At 38.1% G+C, this 19,596-nt stretch overlaps 3 protein-coding genes across 4 annotated transcripts in view; all 3 read left to right on the forward strand.

Annotated features, from left to right (window-relative positions):
• Window positions 1–15,497, forward strand: part of LOC112202832 (G-type lectin S-receptor-like serine/threonine-protein kinase SD1-1) — a 31,041-nt gene extending 15,544 nt beyond the window's left edge. The window contains exon 8 of the mRNA XM_040506996.1: window positions 14,386–15,497. The gene's annotated coding sequence lies outside the window, so the exon portion shown is untranslated. The remainder of the gene's footprint in view (window positions 1–14,385) is intronic.
• On the forward strand, window positions 11,146–14,490 carry LOC112202833 (putative receptor-like protein kinase At4g00960). Of its 2 annotated transcripts, none has more exons than XM_040506995.1 (7): window positions 11,146–11,854; window positions 12,069–12,185; window positions 12,901–13,058; window positions 13,155–13,365; window positions 13,501–13,738; window positions 13,879–13,966; window positions 14,041–14,490. In XM_040506995.1, the coding sequence occupies exons 1-7, from the start codon at window positions 11,200–11,202 to the stop codon at window positions 14,365–14,367; spliced, it is 1,794 nt and encodes a 597-aa protein (XP_040362929.1). In that variant the 5' UTR covers window positions 11,146–11,199; the 3' UTR covers window positions 14,368–14,490. The 2 variants fall into 2 exon arrangements, with proteins under 2 accessions (XP_040362929.1, XP_024199616.2); XM_024343848.2 differs by having other exon boundaries at window positions 11,149–11,854; window positions 13,816–13,966.
• An 841-nt stretch (window positions 15,498–16,338) lies between the features above and the next one.
• LOC112202831 (putative receptor-like protein kinase At4g00960) lies at window positions 16,339–19,462 on the forward strand. The gene is made up of 7 exons (XM_024343844.2): window positions 16,339–17,064; window positions 17,297–17,413; window positions 17,959–18,116; window positions 18,248–18,458; window positions 18,551–18,788; window positions 18,866–19,016; window positions 19,091–19,462. Exons 1-7 carry the CDS (start codon window positions 16,491–16,493, stop codon window positions 19,436–19,438), a joined length of 1,797 nt encoding a protein of 598 aa, XP_024199612.1. The 5' UTR covers window positions 16,339–16,490; the 3' UTR covers window positions 19,439–19,462.
• The last annotated feature ends 134 nt before the right edge of the window (window positions 19,463–19,596 follow it).

A 19,596-nucleotide genomic window follows, 5' to 3' on the forward strand; every position in this document is an offset into this window, starting at 1 on the left:
GGGATTGTAGGGTAGACTTCGACAAAAAGGTCAATTAACAAATAAAAGAATTAAATGGGGGTTTTGAGATTTGGTTCCTAATCTATGTAAAATAACAACGAAACAAATAAAACTATATACAATGATCGACTTCCCAACCTCGACCAATAGCACTCGGAAATTACTAAGTGTAAAAACAAAAAATCCATTTCAACATGCTACAAAAATGTGCCCATCTTAAATGCCTAGATAAGAGCCCAAATGAAAAGCCTCAGTGGATCAATCCATTTATCTAATTCGTTCTAATGCTTGGATCGGAAAAGTTCTTACCAAGCTCAATACTACTAATGTTCGAAAACACTCAGCGTAATTCTCTTAACTAGTAGTATTATCTAACCCTCAAATCAACTCACACATGAAAATTAACCATTACACATAGCAATTAACACATAATTTCTAGAATCGTTTAATCATTGAGACATGATTTTTACTACTCGTTAGAACTAATTACTACTTGTTTAACTCAACACCTTAACAAATAACAATTACTCTTTGCAAATTAAGCAAACAAACAAGAACACTTAGCGTTATTCTAGCATGCAAACTTCTTAACCTAACTCTGAAAATTACCTAAACACGTAAAATGACACAAGATTGTAACATGCATCATAAAAGAATTGTCGAAATCATCTCAATAATAAACTGAAAATCACAAAAATATTAATAAAAATATTCTGAAAATTTCATGTCTCCAATTACACAACTCGCAAATCCAAACACACAAAACCGAAACAAAAAATTGTAAATAGAGTCATAATTACACTTTGAAGCTTTCCTCAGCGACTTAGCAACAAGGTGATGAACTCGTCTCTGCTATGGTGGTGGAGTGTCCGTGACTCTATGCCTAGGAGCGTCCTTGACTTAGCGCCTAGGAGCTTCGTGGATTGATGGATAGATGGTGGTCACGGTCTTGTAGATGATGGAAGTTTGAGGAGTGAATTGGGCAGAGTCTCAGAAATTTTTTTGGCCAGGAAGTGATGATAATTCTGGTCTGGACCCGAGCTGGGGTGCCGCTGGGAGAGAAGAGGGTTGGACTACGATCACTGAGCTAGAGTGCTGACGCTCTGGATTTAAAGATGATGATGGGCTCTTTTTCGGAGAAGCCATGGGTTTGATTGAGAGACAGAGAGAGTTAAAGCCGAAGCCATTCGTTTTTGGATGCCTACTAGACAGCCACCTAAAAAGAGGCGAGAAGCCACCGTCGATCTGCGAAGAAAAAGAATATCCAATTCGATCTGCGAGAGTTCGAGCCATGGCAAGCCCATTTTTTTTCCTGTATTTTTATTTCTTTTTATAGTTCTCTGGTTTGGAGAAGATGAACACTGAACAGACAAAAATACCCTTGAAAAGTTAACAGGTTAACGTATTTACTATTGCTAGGTACTAAAATTGGATCAGGCTTAAATAGTCAGGTACCATTTTGATATTTGAAAAAACATAAGTATGAAAGTTAATAGTCGAGTAAAGTTCGGGTGTTGTTTGAACAATTTTCCCTTAACAATAATAGTTTCCTCTAAACACTTATGCACGTGAAGTACTTTTTTGATTGACCAAGTAAAGTTAATGCTCATATAGTACAATATAAAGATAGCACGACAAGTTTGACCAAAGAAGGATGTGAACTCCAACTTGGGATTTAAAATATGATTGAGGCTTGTGATTAGCTCCACTAGTAGAAAAAGATGACTAATATGATGAAAGATGAGACAAATTTTCGTCGAAGTAATTTTGTGTATGATCAATTTGTCAAAGGATTTGGTTTTCATGAAATAGACGGAAACTACTGAATATTATAGTTTTTTTTTTTTCTGACTTTGTCAAGGGAAACCTAAGGTTTCCTAGGCTCAAGATAAACTCTTTCGGCGCATGTGAAATGTTTCAATTGTGCATTATAGCACAATGCCTGACCACTTTGACAGCTTTGGGGTTCGAACTTAGGTTGGGGAGTACAACCAACTAGGAAAGAACCATTAGGCCACTTGCAATGGTTACTGAATATTATAGTTTACCCAGTAGTAAACCTTCAAAACAATCTAACATAACGAAAAACCCGGTTTGTGACCAAAACAAGCACAAATATCTTCAGTGTTTTCTAGGTTAGAACTTTACTGTAATTTCAAGTATATTTCCGATTTTTTAGTTCATGAACTTCTTTTTTTTTTAAGATTTGAGACAATGGCAATCTAATATTTTATCATTAATTGTTGAGTGTTTCTATTCATACCTCCAAATTTAGTATTTGGACCTCCTTTTTTTTTTTTTTTTTTTTTTTTTTCAAGTAATGATTAAGGGTGGTTCTATTCAGACCGCCATAGTAGTTATGTTCCCATCCCCATTGTCTTCTCCTCCATTTCAATTCATCTTACCCTTATGTTTCTTGATGAAGAAACATGAAAGAACGATAGACGAAGATACATGAAAGAACAACAAGAAGAGGTTTTTGGGCAACATATCCAAATACCTGAACTTTACCTTCAATTCCAATTGTGAAGATGTAGAACAGTCTTCCATTTCTTTCAAGCCGAGGGATCTAATAGAGCACCATTCTTGATGCAATTGAACTTATATCAATTAAATACAGGCACAATCTATTTATCAACTTAAATTCTAGAAACTGCATATATCCTACCAAGCCATGGTTACAGATGAACCAAAACCCAGTTAATCTAGCAATCCAAAACCCAATTATGAGAGAGACATCTAACCTATACACCAATTTAACTTTTCTTCTTCTAATTATATATTTGTAGAAGGAAGAAATAACCACCCAAAATGTCATGGTTTTCTTTTCAATTTATATGAATCTGGATTACTGAATCATCAAATTTTCCAAGCCTTTGGTTTGAACCTCAACTCAACCTCATACTTGATCTGCTGGGTCCCAATTCAATCATGAATCAGAATAACATGTATTAATGATCTCATGCAGGCGACTCCTAGTTACAGAGCATGGGCTGAACAAGAATGAAGATTGAAACTTGTTGATCGATCTTTATGGCTTTTTATTATATGGAAAGAAATTGAGTCATGCATATCTTTGCAATTAAAAAACTTGTTAGAAAAATTGAGTGGGTTGAACAAAAGAAAGGGTGAGAGAGAGAGAGAGAGAGAGAGAGAGAGAGAAAGAGAGAGGAGGAAAAGCTTTACTCTATTTTCCTCAGATTAAACACTGACTCTTTTTTTTTTTTTTGAGAAGAAACACGACTCTTTGAGCCGATCATTGTTTTTTTTTTTTTTTTTTTTTTTTTTTTATACTGTAGAAAGGGTAAAATAGGAAATAAAATTGTACAAAAATTATGAGAGGTCTAAATAGCAAATTGGGAGGTATGAATAGAATCACCCAATGATTAATTGTGTTAGTTCATATAAAATGACTAATTCAGACATGTACAAATAAAGGGGAAAAAAGGGATCCGGATCCTCTCCTTAGCTTCTTTTGGGCCTTGTTTCTCCTTGACTTTTAACCATTAACTGCATATCCAATAGCTCATTTGCTCATGAGAGACCACATCAGCAAGTTCTAAATATTAAATGCAAAATTTAGCTTTTCTGTTGAACAGAATTGTAATTGTATGTTTATTATTGATAATAGGAGCCCTTATATAGGGAGTTACAAGGTACACAAAAGGTAAGAATCCGAATATAATTGAATACTTAGAAGCTTTTCCTATTACAACTCTAAACCCTAGTTTGTAGAGGCACACATTATGTCGACATCCTTCAACACTCCCCCTTGTGTCGCTCAAACTTGGTGATGACGTTTTGATCGTTGCCTCACTAAAAACCTTGGCAGGTAATAAAAATCCTATGGGACAAAAATAACCCTGGTCGAATGGCAAAAAGAGCACAACACGTCCTTCACTTTTCGAGATCAAACATGTAGACATCATACCTCCCCCTTATGTCAATATCTCCCCCTGATTGCTACAATCATAGGAGTTCGGATAACTTTCTTAATCCGATACTCTTCACATATTTCTTGAAGGTGGATTTAGGTAACGACTTAGTAAATAAGTCCGCTACATTATCCTCAGATCGGATTTGGTTCATTTCAATATTTAGTAGTGCCTGTTGTTGCTGATTGTAAAGGAACTTAGGCAATATATGCTTGGTGTTGTCGCCCTTGATGAAGCCTAACTTCATTTGCTCAATACAAGCTACATTATCTTCATAAATGCATGTACGTTCATCTGTGGTAGACTTCAAACCACAAGTTCCTCGAATGTGTCTGACTACAGATCTTAGCCATATGCATTCTCACACGGCTTCATGTAGAGCAATAATCTCTGCATGATTTGAGGAAGTAGCAATAAGGGTCTGCTTTGTAGACCTCTAAGAAATCGCAGTGCTTCCCATGATAAAGACATAACCCGTTTGGGAGCGACCTTTGTGAGGGTCAGAGAGATACCCTGCATCAGCAAAACCCATCAAGACATCGTTGTCATTTTGATGGAGGGGAGGAGGAGCACAGAAGGTGACGTTTTGCCTTGTGGAGTCCAATCCCACACTTCCGTTATTTCTTTTCTCTCTGTAGGGATAGAACAAGCCCATATCAATCGTACCTCTCAGGTATCAAAAGATTGTCTTTACACCAATCCAATGGCGGTTTGTTGGCGCAGAACTGTGTCGAGATAACAAGTTCACTGTAAATGAGATATCCGGTCTTGTGCATTGAGCTAAGTACAATAATGCGCCTATTGCACTTAGATAGGGCACTTCAACCTCTAATAAGTCTTCATCCTCATCCCTTGGACGAAATAGATCTTTTCTGGGCTCAAGACTACGACCGATCATTGGAGTACTCACAGGCTTTGCTTTATCTTCATTAAAGCGCCTTAGTAATTTTTGAGTATATGCTGACTAATGGATCATAATCCCATCACCACGGTGCTTGAGTTCTAATCCGAGACAAAATCGTGTTTTCCCAAGATCTTTCATCTCAAATTCGGATTTCAAGTATTTAGCAGTTTCCTTTAACTCATCTAGACTTCCACTTAGGTTCATGTCATCGACATAAACTGCTACAATTGCAAATCCGGAACTTGTCCTTTTTATAAACACACATGGGCATATTTCATTGTTGACACATATCCCTTCGCAATTAAGTAGTCACTTAGACGATTATACCACATCCGTCCGAATTGTTTCAATCCATATAGTGAGCGTCTCAATCTTATTGAAAACGCACTCCGTGGTTTAGAGCCACTTGACTTGGGTAATTGAAGTCCATCTGGAACCTTCATATATATCTCTGAATCTAGATCCCCATAGAGATATGCTGTAACCACATCCATAAGCTGCATGTCAAGTTTTTCGGAAACTACCAAACTGACAAGGTAGCGGAACGTTATAACGTCCATTATGGGAGAGTATGTCTCCTCATAGTCGATTCCAGGGCGTTGTGAGAAATCTTACTCCACAAGGCGGGCTTTGTGTCTAACAACCTCATTTTTCTCATTACGCTTTCTAACAAAGACCCATTTATGGCCAACAGGCTCTATATTTGGGGGTATCAGCGTTATAGGCCCAAATACCTGTCTCTTTGTTATTGAATCCAATTCAACCTGGATCGCATTTTTCCATTTAGGCCAGTCTGCTCTTCGTTGACATTCTTCAACGAAGCGAGGTTCGATATCATCTTGTTCTATAATTCCTTGAGCGATAGAATATGCAAACACATCATCAAGGATAATAGAATCTCGACTCAACGTCTCATGTATACTAGTGTAATTCATGGAGATCTCCCTATTATCTGGAATTGGTTCTAACATTGGAGCGTCCCCCAATGATGTCTCTTGGATATAACCATAATTCGGAATATCTTCATGAGACGGGTTATTTATGTCGATGATTAATGGATCTCTTTGTGCCAAACTCACTTTCTTTCTTGGGCGAGAATCCATCGAACCTTTGGGTCTCCCACGTTTCCTTGTTGGGAGCCCGGCCTGAGCCACATTTTCATCACCATTAGTGGTGCCGGCGCCATGCCCAATACCTCTAGGGGTGGCGCCATGTCCATGATTTTTAGGGACATCAATCCTTGCAGGCACGTTTGTAGCAGTTATATGTGATCTTGTCACTTTAGCGATATCAGAAAAAGCATCAGGCATAGAGTTTGCTACGTTTTGAAGATCGAGAATTCTCCGCACCTCAATTTTGGACTATGCGGTTCGAGGATCAAGATGAGACACAGTGGGGATAGACCACGACAATTCCTATCATTTCTGTTGAACATTATTGTTCTTATCTCCCCATAACGAAGGGAAGACTGTCTCATCAAAGTGACAATTTGGAAATCTAGCGGTAAATTGATCGCATGTCAAGGGTTCTAAATAGCGGATAATGGTTGGAGAGTCATATCCAACATAAATGCCTAATCGTCTTTGAGGACCCATTTTGGTGCGCTGTGGCGGTGCAATTGGCACATAAATTGCACAGCCAAATATGCGTAAGTGGGAGACGTCAGGCTCATATCCAGCAACCAGCTGGGACGCAGAAAAGGGTTGAGTGGCAGTAGGCCTCAGAAGAATAAGCACAGCTGCATGCAATATTGCATAGCCCTAAGCAGAAATAGGGAGATTGGTGCATGCGCATAACCAATGCTCTAGCAACCATTTGAAGTCTTTTAATGGTAGCTTTTGCTAGACCATTTTGGGTGTGAACGTGAGGAACATGGTGTTCAACCTCAATCCCAATGGACCTACAATAGTCATCAAAAGTTTTTGATGTAAACTCTCCGACATTGTCAAGACGAATTGACTTAATGGGATAATCAGGGTGGTGAGCCCTTAACTTAATGATTTGTGCTAGGAGTTTAGCAAATGCAGCATTTTGTGTGGACAAAAGCATGACATGTGACCAATGTGTCGATGCATCAACCAACACCATAAAATATCTAAATGGTCCGCAAGTTGGTTGGATAGGTCCACAAATATCACCTTGGATTCTTTGTAAGAATGGTATGTTTTCTTTAGTGTCCTTTGCATATAATGGTTTAGATCCTAACTCTGTTAAAGAGCAGGCTTTGCAAAATGAATGATGAGCTTTGGAAGCAACCAAGGAAGGATTTGGTTGTACCATGAAGTCACAATTAACTTTAGAAGTAGAAAAAGGAACCAAGGAGGCATTAGTGGTGTCAATACCACTTTTGGGCCGCAGGGGGTAGGCGGCTCTGGCCCTACCTTTGACCAAATTTTGGTTCTGACTTCTTTTCGTTTTGAAAAATGGATGTCCGTGTGAAGTCTTTAGTATACGGATCATCATATCACGACCTGGGTATCCTAGACGATCGTGCCAAAGCCTATATGTGTCAGAATCCCACAAGTCATCTCTCATGACATGGTTAAATTCAACGACTCGAATAGTGGTTGCATACAACCCACTAGATCGACACATAAGTTTCTCTAATACTCGTTTATGTCCGTAGTCATTAGAGGTGATGCAAAGGAACTCTTGTCCATTCTCACAATGTGTTTCCACATGAAAACCATTGGCTCTTATATCTTTAAAGCTCAATAGGGTTCTTCCAGCCCTAGGAGCATATAGAGCTTCGGTGACATAAATACTTGTGCCATTTGGCAACATAAATTGAGCTGGTCCTTGACCATGAATCAATTGTGTTGGTCTAGCCATCGTAGTCACAGAAGATCGACTAGGCGTCATCCATAAAAATAGTTGCCTATGTCGCAATATAGTATGTGTGGTGCCACTATCAACAAGGCATTCCAACTCTCCAGGAAACATACTGAGAAATAATAAAGTTCGGAATTAAAACATGTCCATGACATTGAATAATAATACGATACTTTATTAATAAAAATAGCCAATGATTACATTAAAGCTTCCAAAAGTCTAATCCAAAATAAAGAAATCAAGCTGAGACACATTGTAGTCACTCTATATGTTTGGTAACTCCAATCAAATATGACCAGGAAAGTAGAGAGATGTTGGTGGAGCGAGGCTCTCTTAAGTACCAATGATCTCAATGACTTTCCTAGACATCATATTTTATTGGGTGCGCCATATGAGAAAGAGTTAATACAATTGTCACTTATTGACTAAGGCATATTCCCATTACAAAATTCTTGGAAAATAAAAGGACTATTCTAATCAAAGTCTGCAGCATCCTTGTGCACTTCATCTTCAGATTTGAAGTCCTCTATGGTGAGATTGACATCTCCACCATCTTCTTCTTCTTCTTCTTCTGCAAGGTACACTTCTTGCTCCCTCAGGTTCCTGTATACCCTGTATCTTGTAGCTAGTTACTCTGTTGCCTTGCATTGCTTGAACCAATGCTCACTTGATCCACATCAATGACACATATCATTGTGGATGCCTCCCTTCAATTGAGGTGCACGTTGTGGGCATTCCCTAGGAGGGTTGGTGCCACCACCATGAGCCATGGTGCCACCACCACGTCCAGGGATGCCACGACCCTTTCTCCCACGTGTGGCATTGCCACCACGTGTATCCGCACCAAACTTGCTGTTTCCTTCCTGGTTAGGGCGGTTATATGAGCCCATACACCCCTCATGTCTCTTATTCTTAGGGTTCAGCTCCTTGCGCCCTCCTTTGGGTACATTATAATTCGCCTCATGAATACTCTTAGTTCCAATGGGTCTTGAATTATAATTCCTCACGAGTATGTTATCATGTTTCTCAGCTACAGATATGATATTGATAAGCTAATGAAACCTCGTGATCTGTCCAGTATTGACCTCAGTACGATATTGCTTTGAGACCACAATTGCTGAGATGGCGAAGGTGGAGAGAGTTTTCTCAATTAGCTCTTGCTCTGTGACAGGTTGTCCACAAAATCTCAACATGGATTGTAAGCGAAGAGTTTCTGAATTATATTCAGCAACAGACTTGAAATCAGCAAAGCGCAGATTGTTCCATTGAACCTTCAAGTCAGGGAGGAAGGAATCTTGGACATTGCCAAAGCGCTCTTCTAGCGCTATCCATAGCTCTCTTGCATCCTTGATCGACATATACTCCAATCTGAGTGCCTTGTCCATATGGCGTTGCATCAAGATAACTGCTTGAGCATGCTTTGTAGGTGTTCGCACGAACACAAGATTCAGGTTAGATGCCTGGATTATGGGTAATATTCCCTTTGAAGTGAGGTGGTTCTCAACATCGGTTACCCAACTGTGGTAATTCGAGCCTGTTGAGTCAAGCATGTCGAGTCAACATATTACTGTGGTAATTTGTAGGTGTTCGCACGAACACAAGATTCGGGTTAGATGCCTGGATTATGGGTAATATTCCCTTTGAAGTGAGGTGGTTCTCAACATCGGTTACCCAACTGTGGTAATTCGAGCCTGTTGAGTCAAGCATGTCAAGTCTAGGTTCATTCGACATCCTGAAAATAAGAAGAGAAGATATATTAGTTTCGGAGCTAAACTTCCACGAAAACTTAAATAATAAGATTTTTGAGCTATGCTACCAAGAAATCAATTTTCAAGAATCTCTTTTGGATTAGACCAAACAATGATGTTTTAATATGGTCACAATTTGATGCTTACAGACGCTCTTAGTCGAAGCATTATGAACACTCTTAGTTCATACGAATGCTCTTAGTTTGTTTAATTATGAACACTCTTTGTTCATACGAACACTCTTAGTTCGTTAAGCGTGAATCCGCACAATTCTGCTTTGTTAAATACTCAAAATCATATTCATATATTTCCAAAATTTTGCAGAAAATAAAATGAATTTAAAATACAGTAAAGCAGCAACCTTAATTACAAAACTTACGTGATTTGGGGCTTGAGAACAAGCCCGTGTTGGAGCAGGCGTGTTTTTGGGGCAGCAACAATAAGTGACAGTAGTAGTAGGTGGTGTGCACGGACGCAAGCAGTAGCAGAGCAGGAAGGCAGGCTGCAGGGCTGCGGAGGCTTCGACGCTGGTCGCTGGGGTGAGCGGGCACGACAGGAGGATGCAACACGGGCTGCAAGGCTTGCGGCAGCAGCAACGCAGTCTTGGAAGCAAGCGGTGTGGCAGCAGGCGTGCTGGGCGAGGAACGCAACAAGGACGCAGGGGGCGTGTGCGGCTGCAGGTAGCAAGCAGGAGAGCTGGGCAGTGCGGGCTGCAGGTAGGCCGGTGGGCTGGTGCGCGGTAAGGGCAGCAGAATGCTGCAGCGGCTTGCGGCAGGGCTGGAGGTTGCAGGAAGGCTAGAGGCTGCGGCAGGAGGCAGGAGCAGCAGGCTAGTGTTTTCGGTAGTTTTTGGTGTTTAGGGTTTTAAGTTTTTTTTTTTCTTTTTTTTTTTGCTAGGGTTAGGGCCTGTGCTGATAACGTGTTGAAGAGAATTGTAATTGTATGTTTATTATTGATAATAGGAGCCCTTATATAGGGAGTTACAAGGTACACAAAATGTAAGAATCCGAATACAATTGAATATCTAGAACCTTTTCCTATTACAACTCTAAACCCTAATTTGTAGAGGCATATACATTATGTCGACATCTTTCAACATTTTCTATGTTTTTGTCTCACCTCCCTCTCTTTCCTCTTCTTCGACAACAGTACTTTATTTTTTTGGGTTCAATTTGATAACAGTACCTTTGCAGAAGCCATTTTCCAATTTGATAACAGTACATTTGGTTCTCCATGTTTCCCAGAAGCCATTTTTCAGGTAACTCTCTACCTCGACTAGGCCGGACTTTTTTCAATTTGCACAGCATCTGAATAATATAACCAACACATGACCAGCATCTGAATAATATAACCAACAAATGACCATTCACAAGATTTTTGACCATATGAATGACTACAAAGTAATATACTTGGGATGTCAATCATGCCATGACATTTCTTCTAATTCTTAAGACGGTCTTATACTCACTCCGATGACTGTTATGACTCTTCAAGTCAAACAATGAAACAACCACCCATTTGGGTTTTCTACACGAGCAGAACCACAAGCTTTCCCTCTCCTCATTTCTTTGTGTTTCTTTAAATATGGAATAGCTGACCCTTTTTCTTCACCTGCTTTGCGTATGAGATTTTCCTGCCAAGATACCACTCGTCTTTCTCAGCCTGACCCATCTCGGTTTGTAGGCAGCCAAAAGTGTGTTCAAAATTCAAATTCTTTGTGGGCCTTTAAAGTCAGCTAACGTGTAGTAAAAAATTCGGGTCAATTAATGCCCCTACTAGAAGATGACACAACTGTTGGGGTTCTCCTCCCCGTCCCATCTGCAACTTGTGAAACACTACTTTAAAGCTGTTGTGATCAGCAGGCGTTTCAACCAAATGGGCATTCTTTCATTCATTTTCATTGGAGTTTACTTCATAAAAATCTCAATTTTAGCTGATTCCACTTCCAGCCATGGAGGATATGAATTGGGTTTCTTGAGTAGACGAAAGGGTGTTCATAGGAGGAGTCTTTTGGCCTCAACTTCTGGAGACTATTGTGACAACAATGACCTTTGTGGCCCCAATGGAATGTGTGTCATCAGCAATTCACCGGTTTGTACTTGTTTAAATGGGTTTGAACCCAAGGCACCAGAAAAATATAACTCTGGGGACTATTCAGGTGGTTGTGTCCAGGCTCAACCTTCCAACTGCCAAAATAAGGATGACGGGTTTGAGATATATGCTGGGGTCAAATTGCCAGATACCACAGATTCTCGGGCTAACCAGAGTATGAGTGTCAAGGACTGCAGGGAAAATTGCTTGAACAACTGTTCTTGTGTGGCTTATGCAAGCTCTAATGTCAATGGCTGCACTATCTGGTTTGGTGATTTAAACAACATTAGGAAGCTTTCAGATGGTGGGGAGGATCTGAACGTTCGAATACCTTCTTCAGAATTAAGTATGTGCAACAGATTTTCTTAATAGCTTATTTGTTTATTGGATCATATGGTGGCGCTAATATATTGTTAAGTAATAGTTGTGTATTACACTATTTCATGATGATGACTGCATTTTTTTGCTTTATGTTCTTCTGCATATGTTCTCGTGCTACTCTTCATTTTAGCTGTAATTTTAACACTGACTGTTTTGTCCTGTTGAAATTAACTGAGAAGAGAAAAACCACTCACGTAAGACAAAGATAGCTGTGATCGTTGCATCTGTTGTTGCGGTTGTCATTGGGATGCTCTTGGTTGCTTATTGCATTCACAGGAGGAGAACAAAGTTCAAAGGTAATAATACTTTCTCTAGTGATGCTCTTGAAGCATGTGGCCATATCACATGCTCTAGAAGCATGTGGCCATATGCTGAGGAGGATCTGTTCTCATAAAGAATTCCATGATTTAACAGTCACCACTTATCAACCAAAGAAAATTTGGCACAGCGATAACATGTCAATGCACTGCCTGAATTTGCAGCAATCATGGTGAAACCAATTACTCAAACATTGCAGTACAAACTGAATAATCAAAAAATTACCCGGGAATGTTTGTATAGAGGTTAATTCAGTATCAGAAGTTCCATCATATTTAGGGTAACTTTACATCAGCCATCTCTATAAACAGAGTCCTATGAAATCTCATGGCTCCATCATGTCATATACCGAGGCATCAGCTGCTTCTTAAGCCTTGTTTTAAGTTCAGGCTTTGGCAGAATACTGTCTATTTTGGGGCCAATCATAGCTTGAGACTGAATTATATGATTTCCATTTAGTCCACCTAACATCTCCCGACATCTCCCTTTCCTCAACTAAGAGTTAGAACTTTTATTTGTGTACCTTTTTAAAAGAATTAATATATGGCTCCAGGATAAGAAAAGTTGAAGATTTACTGCTTTTCTATTTTAATGATGAATGTATGTGTAATTACTTGACATGTATTGACTTTTGTTCTGGTTTCATTTAGCATAATTGCTGAGAAGCTGATCTTTATTCTTTTATTTTGGTAGAGAAAATGGGAAAGAATGGAATGACGAATCAGAACTATGATGGACAGAACGAAGACATCGAGCTACCAATATTTAGTTTGTCCACAATAGTCACAGCCACTGATAACTTTTCATTCAACATGAAACTTGGAGAAGGTGGCTTTGGGCCTGTATACAAGGCATATTTCCAATATATGAGCATATCAACTGTAAACATTAGTGAAACAGTTATATGATCAAAACTATGTAAGTCTTATGCTAATGGTGATTTTCAGGGTAGTCTAGTGGATGGGCAAGAAATTGCTGTGAAGAGGCTCTCGCGAAGTTCAGGGCAAGGACCAACTGAGTTCAAAAATGAAGTACTACTAATAGCCAAACTTCAGCACCGAAATCTTGTAAGGCTCCTAGGTTGTTGCATTGAGGGAGAAGAAAGATTGTTGATTTATGAATACATGCCCAACAACAGCTTGGACTTCTACCTTTTCGGTTAGCATCCTTGAACACCAGCTATATATTACTACAGTTATTCAATAGGTGCTGAAACTCTTCAATTTGCTCATATGAGATTTTATATTGGAGATGAGATTTCATATTGGAGTAACATGAATTTAAACTTACCAGAGGAAAATCGAGCAAGACTATTGGCTTGGCCTCAACGCTTTCACATTATCTGTGGGATAGCCAGAGGTCTTCTTTATCTACATCAAGACTCCAGATTGAGGATTATTCATAGAGATCTTAAAGCAAGTAACGTTTTGCTTGATAAGGAAATGAACCCAAAAATCTCAGACTTTGGCATGGCTAGAACATTTGGAGGAGATCAGACTGAAGGAGTTACAAGAAGAGTTGTTGGAACCTAGTAAGGACGCATTACATCTCTGCTTATCATCTATCAGCTTCTTAATTAACATATTTTGTTTGTTGTGAATGCTACAGTGGTTATATGGCACCAGAATATGCAATTGATGGTAAATTCTCTGTAAAATCGGATGTTTTTAGTTTTGGCATTTTATTGTTGGAAACATTAAGCGGGAAGCGAAGTAGAGGATTTTATGATCCTGTTCATAACCTTAACCTCATTGGACATGTAAGTATCCAGTAGTAAATTCCTCATTTGCTTGTGTTTGATCTTGTAACTGATAAAAGTGTAATGTGTCTTAGGCATGGCGATTGTGGAAAGAAGGAAGATCTTCGGAGTTGATTGATGGATGCTTAAGGGACTCCTGCAGTCTGTCAGAAATCTTTTGTTGCTTCCATATTAGTCTTTTATGTGTGCAAGAGCTTCCTGAGGACAGGCCAAATATTTCAACCGTGATTCTCATGTTAGGTGGTGGTTCCGCCTTGCCTCTGCCCAAAAAACCAGGTTTTTTCTGTAGAAGTTCATCTGAAGCAGATTCTTCTTCATGTGTGAATGCAACAACATCTTCAAGTAAGAATTATACATATTCAAACTACGACTCTACAATAACAGTATTGGAGGGTCGATAAGATTCTCCCAACTGCAATTTTGTAGCATGTAAGTTGAAACCATTGTTTAAGAAAATAGTGGAAGTACATAAAAAGTGAAATGATTTCGGAATGCACCTCGGTTTTTATGAAAATAGAGGAAAATTCACTGAATATTATAGTTTAACTGATGGTAAACATTTAAGACAATCCAATCTAACATATCGAAAAACGAGGTTGTGACCAAAACAAAAGGACAAATATCACAGTGTTTCGGTTTTTTCTAGGCTAGAACTTAGTGAGAAGCTAGGAATTTTACAACTATAATTTTATTTAGAATTGAAAATACAACATACACATGAATCTTGAAACTTCAGAAACATTCATCTTTAAAATCTTAAGAATGTTACTTTAAGCAATAAACTTCTTTATCTAGTTAACTGTGTTGCCTTGAGGCTCAAGATTTTTTTTATTATTTATTATTTATTACAAAAAACCAATATATGACAGTTCACCAGATGCTTGAGGCATAACTTGTATAGTCAAATGATTATTGACCAGATGAATGGCTATAAAGTAATATACTTGAGATGTCATGGCATTTTTTTACAAATAACCAACATATAACAATTCACCGGACACTCAAGGCATAACTTGTGCAGTCAAATGACTCAAATGATTATTGACCATATGAATGACTAGAAGGCAATATACTTGACATGTCATGACATTTCTTTTTTTTATTTTATTTTTGTAATCAAGATCACACGATATCTTCAAAGACCAAGAATAGATTGAGATTTAAACTCCAATCAGTGTCGACGGGTTCCACACCTGGAGGCTCTTAAGTCTTACTTACTTGACCACCTGTGGTGGTTGTCATGACATTTCTTTTAATTCTCTAGTCTTAATCCTATACTTCAATGATTGTTAGGCATAATTGTCAAACTGCCCCCTAAACTTGAAAATAATTATTAATTTACACCCCTAACTTGCAATTGAGATAATTAACACCCTAAACTTGACCAAAACTGTCGATTTGCACCCCTCCGTCAAATTCAACGTTTTGCATCCAAATATGAGGAGTAATATGGTCATTTATTATTTATTTCTTTGAATAATAAAAATAAATGAAAAATAATTCTTTAGAGGGAGATTCATGCCCTTCCATCTACCTATTTATTCATTTTATTTTTTTTGTACAATTTTATCTACTTATTTTCTCATTCACCTCATGACTTTTTTTTTGCCTACATTTTATTATTTCAATAAGAAAAATGAAGTGAAAAAATAAAAATTTAGCTTTGATCTGAATTGATGAACTATTTTTTTTTTTGGCACTTATGATAGACAATCTTTGTTAACCAAATAATTTTTTTATTTGGTTTATAAAAATTAAGTGAGAAATAAAATTTTATTTTTATTCCTCCTATTTTTTTTATTGAAATAATAAAATGTTGGCAATTTTGAAAAAAAAATTTCATGAATGTATGAGTAAATAAGTAGATGAAATTGTACAAAATAAATAAATATATAAGTAGATGGAGGTCTTTTCAAAAAAAAAAAAAAAAAGATGGAAGGGCATGACTCTCCCTCTAAAAAATTGTTTCTCATTTATTTTTATTATTCAAAAGAAGTAAATGTAAAATTACACTAAAAGACTATATTACCCTTCATATTTGGATGAAAAAATTGAATTTGATGGATAATATGTAAATCGGCAGTTTTCACCGAGCTCATACAGTTAATTCTCGTAATTATACTCAATTGATAATTATGTTACTAAATTTAAATTTATTTTGGCACTTACGCCCGACTCTTATGACTTTGAGTCTCGGTTCCACAATAACAACCCACCCTCTGGTGTCACAAACAAGTGAAACAACCACCCTCTGGCTTTTCTTTATCCCTGCAATAAAATAACAAGACCACAACCCAAGCTTTCCTTCTCCTGACCTCGTGCTTAAATATGGAATAAATGACCCATTTTCTTCCAGCGGCTTCCTTCCCAGCCTGCCCCATCAACTTGTAGCTCGATTTGTGGGTCCAAGAAGTGTGTTCAAATTCACCGTGGGCCTTTAAAGTCAACAAACGTGGGTTGGCCTCCCCATCTCATCTGCGACTGTAAAGTACAGAAGTTGTACTCAGCTGGCTTTGCAACTCAAATGGGCATTCTTTCATTCATTTTCATCGGAGTTTACTCGTCCCTGTTTTTGTTAAAAATCTCAACTTTGGCTGATTCCATTCCCAACAATGGCGGCTATGAATTGGGTTTCTCGGGTAGACCAAAGGGTGTTCACAGGAGGAGTCTTTTGGCCTCGACTTCTGGAGACTACTGTGACAACAATAACCTCTGTGGCCCCTATTCAATCTGTATCATCAGTAGTTCACAGGTTTGCAATTGTTTGAAAGGGTTTAAACCTAAAGCACCAGACAAATTTAACAATGGTGAATATTCAGGCGGTTGTGACCGCACTGAAGCTTTGAATTGCCAAAATAAAGATGATGGGTTTGTGAAATATGCTGGGGTGAAGTTGCCAGATACTACAGATTCTCGGGTTAACCAGAGTATGAGTCTCGAGGAATGCAGGGAAAATTGCTTCAACAACTGTTCTTGTGTGGCTTATGCAAGCTCTAATGTCAATGGCTGCACTATCTGGTTTGGTGTTCTAAACAACATTAGGAAGCTTTCGGATGGTGGGGAGGATCTGAACATTCGAATACCTGCTTCAGAATTAAGTATGTGCAACTGATTTTCTTAATACCTTATTTGTTTTCTTAATACCTTATTTGTTTATTGGATCATATGGTGGGACTAACTGTTAAGTAATAGTTGTGTATTACACTATTACATGATGATGATTGCATTTTTTTTTGCTTTATGTTCTTCTGCTTATGTTCTCGTGTTACTTTTCATTTTAGCTGTAATTTTAACACTGATTGTTTTGTCCTGTTGAAATTAACTGTGAAGAGGGAAACCACTCACCGAAGACAAAGATAGCGGTGATCTTTGCATCTGTTGTTGCGGTTGTAATTGGGCTGCTCTTGTTTGCTTATGGCATTCACAGGAGGAGAATAAAGTTCAAAGGTAATACTTCTTCTAGTGATGCTCTTGAAGCATGTGGCATATCAACTATTACCTGTTCAATTAGGTGTTCTGCAATGCAATATCCTGAGCAGGATCTGTTCTCATATAGAATTACACAATTTAACAGTTACCACTTATCAACCAAAGAAATTTTGGCACAGCGATAACATGTCAAAGCACTGTCTGAATTTGCAGCTGTCATGGTGAAACCAATAGTTAAACATTGCAGTACATACTCAATAATTAAAAATTAACCTGGAATGTTTGGATAGAGGTTAATTCAGTACCAGAAGTTCCATCATATTTATGGTAACTTTACATCAGCCATCTTTAGAAACAGAGTTCTATGAAATCTCTTGGCTCCATCATGTCATATACCGAGGCATCAGCTGCTTCTTAAGCCCAGGATAAGAAAAGCTAAAGATCCACTGCTTTTGTATTTTAATGATGAATGTATGTGTAATTACTTGACATGTATCGCCTTTATTCTGGTTTCATTTAGCATAATTGCTGAGAAGCTAATCTTTATTCTTTTATTTTGGTAGAGAAAATGGGAAAGAATGGAATGACTCATCAAAACTATGACAGACAGAATGAAGACTTAGAGCTGCCAATATTTAGTTTGTCCACAATAGTCACTGCCACTGATAACTTTTCATTCAACAAGAAACTTGGAGAAGGTGGCTTTGGCCCTGTATACAAGGTATATTTCCAATATATGAGCATATAAACTGTAAACATTATCAATCAAAAAAAAAAAAAAAAACTGTAAACATTAGTGAAACAGTTGTTTGATCAAAACTATGTAAGTCTTATGGTAATGGTAATTTTCAGGGTTGTCTAGTGGATGGGCAAGAAATTGCTGTGAAGAGACTTTCACGAAGTTCAGGGCAAGGACCAACCGAGTTCAAAAATGAAGTACTGCTAATAGCCAAACTTCAGCACCGGAATCTTGTAAGGCTCCTAGGTTGTTGCACTGAGGGAGAAGAGAGATTGTTGATCTATGAATTCATGCCCAACAACAGCTTGGACTTCTACCTTTTTGGTTAGCATCCTTGAAAACCAGCTCTATTTTATAGGTGCTGAAACTCTTCAGTTTGCTCATATGATGAAATAACATGAACTTAAACTTACCAGATGAAAATCGAGCAAGACTATTGGCTTGGCCTCAACGCTTTCACATTATCTGTGGAATTGCCAGAGGTCTTCTTTATCTACATCAAGACTCCAGATTGCGGATTATTCATAGAGATCTTAAAGCAAGTAATGTTTTGCTTGATAAGGAGATGAACCCAAAAATCTCAGACTTCGGCATGGCTAGAACTTTTGGAGGAGATCAGACTGAAGGAGTTACAAGAAGAATTGTTGGAACCTAGTAAGTACGCATTACATCTCTGCTTGTCATCTATCAGCTTCTTAATTAACATACTTTGTTTGTTGTGAATCCTACAGTGGTTATATGGCACCAGAATATGCAATTAATGGTCAATTCTCTGTAAAATCCGACGTTTTTAGTTTTGGCATTTTATTGTTGGAAACATTAAGCGGGAAGAGAAGTAGAGGATTTTATGATCCTGTTGATAACCTTAACCTCATTGGTCATGTAAGTATCCAGCAGTTAATTCCTCATTATCTTGTGATTGACCTTGTGACTGATAAAAGTGTAATGTGTCTTAGGCATGGCGATTGTGGAAAGAAGGAAGATCTTCGGAGTTGATTGATGGATGCTTAAGGGGCTCCTGCAGTCTGTCAGATTTCTTGTGTTGCTTCCATATTAGTCTTTTATGTGTGCAAGAGCTTCCTGAGGACAGGCCAAATATTTCAACCGTGATTCTCATGTTAGGTGGTGGTTCTGCCTTGCCTCTGCCCAAAAAACCAGGTTTTTTTGGTAGAAGTTCATCTGCAGCAGATTCTTCTTCATGTAAGAATGCAACAACATCTTCAACTAACGATGAAACATCTTCAAGTAAGAATTATACATATTCAAACTATGGCTCTACAATAACAGTATTGGAGGGTCGATAAGATTCACTCAACTGCAATTTTGTAGCATGTAAGTTGAAACCATTTTGTAAGAAAATAGTGGAAGTACATAAAAAGTGAAATTATTTCAGAATGCACCTTGAAAATATGATGCGAGTAAAGTAATGTTATCAATGATAAAATGGCGTGTGCATTTTATA

The sequence above is a fragment of the Rosa chinensis genome, chromosome 5, assembly GCF_002994745.2.
Source record: "Rosa chinensis cultivar Old Blush chromosome 5, RchiOBHm-V2, whole genome shotgun sequence".
Taxonomy (NCBI): Eukaryota; Viridiplantae; Streptophyta; class Magnoliopsida; order Rosales; family Rosaceae; genus Rosa; species Rosa chinensis.

Bases quoted from the DNA above. Each gene is read 5' to 3' on its own strand.
- LOC112202831 (XM_024343844.2), top strand. From the start codon at position 16,491: ATGGGCATTCTTTCATTCATTTTCATCGGAGTTTACTCGTCCCTGTTT. The intron at 18,117-18,247 runs GTATATTTCCAA...GGTAATTTTCAG, and splicing joins GCTTTGGCCCTGTATACAAG to GGTTGTCTAGTGGATGGGCA. The intron at 19,017-19,090 runs GTAAGTATCCAG...AATGTGTCTTAG, and splicing joins ACCTTAACCTCATTGGTCAT to GCATGGCGATTGTGGAAAGA.
- LOC112202833 (XM_024343848.2), top strand. From the start codon at position 11,200: ATGACACAACTGTTGGGGTTCTCCTCCCCGTCCCATCTGCAACTTGTG. The intron at 12,186-12,900 runs GTAATAATACTT...TTATTTTGGTAG, and splicing joins GAGGAGAACAAAGTTCAAAG to AGAAAATGGGAAAGAATGGA. The intron at 13,059-13,154 runs GCATATTTCCAA...GGTGATTTTCAG, and splicing joins GCTTTGGGCCTGTATACAAG to GGTAGTCTAGTGGATGGGCA.